Source organism: Juglans regia, chromosome 7 (assembly GCF_001411555.2).
Source record: "Juglans regia cultivar Chandler chromosome 7, Walnut 2.0, whole genome shotgun sequence".
NCBI lineage: Eukaryota > Viridiplantae > Streptophyta > Magnoliopsida > Fagales > Juglandaceae > Juglans > Juglans regia.
Genome location: NC_049907.1, coordinates 22,331,895 through 22,339,165, shown reverse-complemented (window position 1 = coordinate 22,339,165; position 7,271 = coordinate 22,331,895). Strand labels below are relative to the sequence as shown.

Here is a 7,271-nt window from a genome sequence, read left to right as displayed (position 1 = left end):
ATTACCTGCAATTATGATTAGTTTTTGGAGGAGAGAATTGAAAAACAGAGTGTGATGTGTGTGGCCTCCTAAAATATTTTCTTGATTACAATAGTTAGGAAGGCTTTTTCTTGCTTTCTTAGTGGTAAGTAATCACAATTTCAGAACTTGTATTACATTCTGGATCCTTAAAAGTTGACTAGAAAATAGATTTTGAGATCAATATCTAAGATAGGCCTTTTCATCTCCCAATTTAACTACTTTACTCTTAAAAAAAAATGTGCAAGCCCTGTGTAGACCTATGCACTTCATTTGAGAAAAATGGTTAAATCTAAGATTCACATAAAAAAATTATATTTGAATAGTTGACTTAACTTTTTTTTTTCGAAGGGAGTGACTGGCTAGCATATTCTAAGATTGTATGTGGCATTGCTCTATTTTAAATGTATAGTCCGCGGGCATGATTAAAATATGATAAAAGCTTAGTAGAAAAACAATATTTCTCTAACCATTAACCAATACTTCGAGATCTACTAGAACTTTCATTTTAGAGACTCTGGCTCAAATTATTAGAGCATTGGCATTGGATTGATAATCCCAATCTTCAAAATTTGAAGAATATGAGAACCAGATCCTCATAGTCTATAAATAGAGACCATTTGTGCACGATTAATACACGTTGCATCACTATACAGAGCTTCACACCGCGATTGCTGGTGAGTCAGCTACTCTCTCTCTCTCTCTCCCTCCCTCCTTTGCCAACATCCTTTTTTGTCGTTGCGACCCTGTAGCAGCTTTGCCACGCTAATTATTAAGCACACAATAGTTATGATTGGCATCGCACTGTTTTGTTTCTCCCTCTCTCTCTCTCTCTCTCTCTCTCTCTTTTGTGTGCCGAGGCAAACACATTAACTTGGGTACCGATTCCAATCATGTTCAAGCTAGGTAATGTACAAAATGACTTTGTTTTACTAATCTCAAACTGTGGTTTCCAATCCAAATAGTAAAAATAGATTGGTTATGCCCGAATGGTTTGAGGGTTTCCCAAGTACAATGTTTGTTGGTTTCAGTTATAAACATTTAACAAGGTTGGGAGAATTTAATTTCTAAATGATGCATAAATATTGTGTATTGTAAATGATTTCCTCTTGTCCTGTTGTGCATTTGGTTTTGGTTCAGTGTAAATTAGACAAGATTTGATTCAGGTATTGTTGTTATGGTTTCGATTTTATATTTTTTCGATCATGATGTTATGGTATAAACATTGGTTGTTGTTATGGATATTTTTGTTGGGTTTTCCAATTAATAAGTTGTTTTTAGAGCACCTGATCCATTTATAAACTTCCAATGAGACAACTTGCCAAGACAAAAAATACACGTTAAAAGAAAGTTTGGCATAAGAAGAAGTGAAAATGAAATTATGGATATGATTGTTGGATAGAATAAAGGTTGGTAAAAAAAGATAATTAGATGAAAAATGTAGATATTAATTTAATTAGAATGAATGAAATAACTGTTTGTTATCAAATATAACACCATAAAAAAATGTGCACGTTATAAATTATGAAACTTAATACAAAATATATTTTAGAGTTTTGCTACTCATCATCTCCACACACCACACTTATTTTTATTTATTTTAATTTTTTTTTATTTTATTCTTCTTAAACTAATTGAATTCTTTTACTCATCATCCATACATCACATATTTGGTAAGAGAAAAAATAAAAATAAAAAGTGTGGTGTGTAGAAATGATGAATAGAATTTTTCATTTAAAATGTCTAAAATTAATAATATTTTACTATTATATAGAATTTAGATAAACAATCCAATATTAGATTAGGTTTTGAGTGAGATAAGTCATTGTAAAATATATGTTATTAGGCGAACTTTAGTTACTGGGATGGAAAATTAGCCGATGCTAATGCTCTTACTAAAGTCAGAGAGCTTTAATTTGGTTGATACCACTTGTATCAACAAATTTCAACTTAAGGTAGCTCAAAGCTTAGTTTGAAATTTTAGAGCTTTACCCATGCTTCTCGTTGGGTTAAAGTTTACAATTTTGAGCAGCGAAACTATGGTGGGTCTACACAACGAGATTTCGGAAAATCTCAATCACTAGGCAATAAAACATACAGGAAAATGATAATCACTGGGCAAAGAGGCCTACTTATCGAGAAACGGAAACAAGTATCCAGTACTTTATGTTGGGGAAAGCAACATCCCGAGTAGCAAAAAAAAAATTTCACATGTATACTTTTAAATTCCAATAAGTCTAGGAAACCAAGTAATACTACTCGTAACTCATAAGTTCTAAAAATTTGAAAAGGCAAGCATTGGATTTAATATCATGTAAAAACTTTTGAGCAATCTTAATTAATAAATGTTTCAACGAAGTAAGCCATCTGAATATTCCAATCTTCAAATATATTTCCAAAATTTCATAAATATGATAACGTCAGGTCCTCCATTTAGCCACAAATATCACTGATGACTGAGGCACTTCTACTCATCCATCATTTAAACACGCATTTTTAATGTATGTGCCACAGTCTCCTCTATACTAAGACACTCTAGCTCTCTACGTCACACTTCAAGTAGGGCTGTAAATGAATCAGTCGATTCAATTGCATACTCGATACTCATCTGGTTAAACTCGAATCGAACTCAACTCGTGAAAAAAAACAAACTCGCCCATGAAAATAGATACTCGCTCAATTTGTAAATGACACATACATGACTAAATATGATCTCGACTCGCTTAAGCCTTATTAAGGCCTGCTCGTTTATTCCCAAGTTGAATTCTTAGCTCGAATCGATTAAAACTTATTCATACATTGATAAATATATGCATATTGTCAGGTTCTCATTTTATAGATCAAGGAGACACATTTACAATTATTTCGACAATAGCTAACAATAGTGAATAGTAAATACAATTACAATTAACAGTAGTGAACAGTAAATTTGACCACAGGAAAGTTACTAAAAAACAAGAGTCCAATTAGAAGGAATCTCAATTTTTGCAAGGACCACCAGCGAGAATATGTGTATATAGTATGTAACCAAATTACTTATACCTAGTCACTTGTGCCTATATTTTGAATACACTTCTTAGCTATATGAAATATTGATATATAATATTATATTATGTGTATGTATTAGTAATTTATATAGGCATATAAAATATTATTATTATGGATAAACATCAACTAGTTACATATTACTTATTTATAAATTTTACAACTTTCTAATTCAATAAACGTTCTACTTATTAGTTGTAAAATTTTTATTTTATTATTTAAATATTTTCTTAATTATTGACCTCGAACTCACAAGCAACTTTAACTAACAAAGCAATCTACTTCCTTCTTGTAGAGAGAATTAATAAATCTCAAATATAACATTTTGGAGGAAATCCAAATAAAAAGCTTTCTCATAGAAAATTATGAAAATGCATAAACAAATCTCTATATGACGGCCCATGAGTAGGGTTGTATGTCTTCTTCACAGGGGGTAATGAGGACTCTTCTTCACATACACATAGGGCTTGCATTAGGAATGACAAATCGTGTTAACGGATCATGTTCATGTCGTGTCAAGTCGTGTATATTATAAGATATGGGTAAACCCAAACATGACCCGTTAAACTTAACAGGTTAAATTTCCAAACCCTAACATGACCCATTAAAATAATGGGTTGACAAGATACAACCCGTTTTGAATTAATTAAAAATATATCGACATGACACAACCCATTTTGATCTGTTTATGTAAATGGATTGTATTCACCCAAATAATCCATTTGACTTGATTAACATAATTTCACATAAAATTTAAAATCGCAGTATCTCTAAAAAATACAAAACTAACTACATAAGTCTAAAATTACAATTCAAACAATAAAAACACCAAAATTACAATCCAGAGGAAGTGTGGGAGGCAGTCGTGACTCGTGAGAACTACCTCAACTGAGCACTGAGAGAGAGATAGGAAATACGAAATAGGGTTAGGTTATTTTTTTTTTAGGTCAAAAATGATATAATTGTCATGTTTGGTAAAAAATTTAACGGGTCTAAATGGGTCACTAATGGGTTATGCAGGTTGACCTGTTAATGAATCATGTCTTAATAGGTCAACCCGTTTTAACCCGAACCCGTTAACATCAAACCCAAACCCACTAGTTTTGGGTTGTGTTTGTGTTGGGTTAACTGCTCAGGTCACATATTGCCACCCCTATCTTCCATACTACTCTATCCATCCATTTTGTATGTATTGGTAAGGCGGATACTTGCTAGTTTAGCGTAAACCCCTCATGAGTCTGGTCATCGTTGAGATGTAGGAATCCTAGTGGTACCCTTTTATCTTCCGAGTGCGTGCATGCGTTTGAATCTCTAGAAATTTAGGGTTCATGAAAATAGGGAAGGAGGGAGAGAGAGAGAGAGAGAGAGAGAGAGTTCTTAGTTTGTGAAGGTGACTTCTGGTGGGGAGAATAAAAATTGGAAGAAATTTTTTCATGGGTTCTCTGTAGCTTTTGGTGGGGTTGGTCTGTTGGTCGGTGGTTCCTCAGGGGTCTTAGTGTATGCCGGATTGGGACGGTGGAAAACTTCTGAAGTGATTAGCTTTGCCAGAGTTCAGAAGCTTTGTTGGTGAGTGACAGAGCCATGGGTTGGCTTCCTAGACTGCGGCACTTGAATGTTGTCCACTTGACAATAATGTCATTGCTCATGGTTAGCAAATAGTGAATCCTTCTTTCGTTTCGATTTCATTTAGATGGCATTTTGTGGTTTGAGACATCATTTCTAAGCACTCCCATGCTATTTCTGGGCTCTCCAGTTCTTTGGGCGCCCAACTATCCTCACAACGTGTTGTTTTTTGTTTGCCCTATCATGTGTACGTGCTACACGTTGCTCGCCAATTATATTCGTTTTTGCTCGTACATTTTTTCACTTTCCTATTCTTTGCTTGGCCGCCTCTTTGTTCACACGAAACACCATCTTGCTTATCTACCATTGCTCATGACTTACACCCTTACTCACCTAGATGATGCATTAACCATTTCACTCATGCCTAAGCCTTTCCTTACACTATCTTTCCTTAACTTGAACCTTTGCTTGCACAAGGTTATGATTACCTCAAGATTACTTGCCATAGGTTTTTGTTGTCTTTATTGTTCGTCAGGTCCTTTCCTTTGCTCTCGTGATTTGTGAATCTTTTACGCAGTCTTATCTAGCCCATCCAAGTGAGCTCCTTCATTTGAAGGGCATGGTCCTCACACAATAGCTATAATGAGATGAATAATCTTTCTATGGTAGAAGGGTTAAGTGGTGGGAAAGCCAAAGTGATGAGCAATGAGAAATCAATAACCATTATAAGATGAAAAGTATTTATTTCCTTTCTATTGAATTAACAATCATAACTAGCAGGTCAAGACATAGCACAAATGGTTATTGGCCAAGTATCCCTAAATCTTAATGTGAAAAACACTAAGTCAATTTATTGTGGAAACAAAGACAATACAATGAAAGGTTTATTGTGGTAACAAAGAGAATACAATGAAATATTCTCTTTTTCTCATTTTATTACGAATTTTATTCAAATTAATGTTGCTATATTATAATATGGAAGTGTCATCTACCATTTGCCATAGGGTAGTAGTGGAGGGTATTTTGGTAGCTAGAAGCCACTGAAAAGGGGCACATGTCTCAAAGTTGCAACCCATAATTTGTATCTATACCTTGGACTTTAGTTAATCATCTTTGAAAAATGATTTGGGTAGGACTAGAGTTACTTTTCTCAATAATGTTGTATGAGGCTTGTGCGCCCTAAGCTTACTCAGGATTTCTTAAATAAAAGTTCTGCAAATAAGAGATTGCTGCAGTACTCTACAAAATAGTGGATAAGGCTGTTTAGGGTAACATGTTTTTCAACAATATCAAAATTGTTTAATTTTTCCTTTTTACAATTGAAAAGAGTATTCGAAGTACAATTATACATGGAGAAAGACAGTGTGTATTGAAGATTGTTCAATCAATTGGTCGTTGAACTTCATGCGGTGGTTCTCAGGCATGAACATTAATTTGGTGTTGGAATTAGATTCCCTACTACATTCATATGTGATGGAAAACTGGAAACCCACTAGGTCAGAGCTAGACAATGGATGATCAATATGGTTTTTGTTAGTGCCAAAAATTGCATAACAAGTCTAAACCGTAGAAAGTCATTCTCAGCTCACAATGGTGACTCGAGCCTCAATTGGTATCGTCTGAAACCCATGGTGGTAGTTCATGGTGTTGATATGGTGTCCGTACATACATCTATAACAGTAAATAGAAAAAACAATACTGAAACTGTAAATAGAGATGGAGACACATATTTACTTGATTCGACACAGGACCTACATGCCTAGGTCATTTGGAAGGCAAATCCACTATCATATGAGTTTTTTTACAGTCTCTCATGGTCCCTCATTCCTCTTTGTACAATGGAGGTCAGAGACTCCTTTTTTCTGGAGAAGATAATCTTTCTAGAGTTATCATCATGAGGTTGAAGATGACATATGTGTTCTCGTAATTGTGGCTTAGAAGTCTCAAACAACCTTTTTTGTCAGATCTCATCCCTTTTATTCTGGCCCTTTGGAGTGGTGAGGAATGGCAGTTTTATGTCTTCCCTTGTGTGTCTGACTTGCTTTCCTCTCCTTTCTCCTTTTTCTCTAACACACTGATTTTCCTTTTTGTCTTGTCCTTTTCTTTCATTTTCTCACTTGCCTCCTTTTGATGGTCATTTGATGGGCTGGGCCTGGTATATCTGGACTTGCTATTTTTATCACATTTAATTGCTCGCGATTATTCAAGTTACTTTTCCCAACAAGTAGAGCTTGAGAATTTTCAAGTCAATCGTGATAGAGATAGTCTATAGAAAACTGTAAAAAAAATAAATTCTAGGAACTAGTCCCTTGTTTTCTGTTTGTTAGTGGTTAGCAATGAAGATCTCTAAGCTTAGAGTTTAGGTTCGAGATCTGGGCACGATATGTGCTTGACTACGCTAGTTGCGAGTGCAGAGGTAGGCGTGAGATATGCTCAACTGTGCTATTTGTTAGCGCGGACCTCGGCTTGGAGAGGTAGGGGAAATGTTGTCGATCTCTTGTTGCTTGCGCAGAGCTCGGCTTGGAGAGATAGGCGAGAGATGTGCTCGATCACACTAGTTACAAGTGCGGAGCTCGTCTTGGTGAGGAAGGCGAGAGATGTGCTCCGCTATGCTAGTTGCGAGCACGGAGCTTAGCTTGAAGTTT

General features: G+C 35.1%; 1 protein-coding gene across 1 annotated transcript in view; it reads right to left on the bottom strand.

Annotated features, from left to right (window-relative positions):
- Positions 1–6,265: 6,265 nt before the first annotated feature.
- LOC118348899 overlaps positions 6,266–7,271 on the bottom strand; it is a 2,498-nt gene continuing 1,492 nt past the window's right edge. Inside the window, exon 4 of the mRNA XM_035691466.1 lies at positions 6,266–6,297. Coding sequence (XP_035547359.1) covers positions 6,266–6,297 — 32 coding nt within the window. The remainder of the gene's footprint in view (positions 6,298–7,271) is intronic.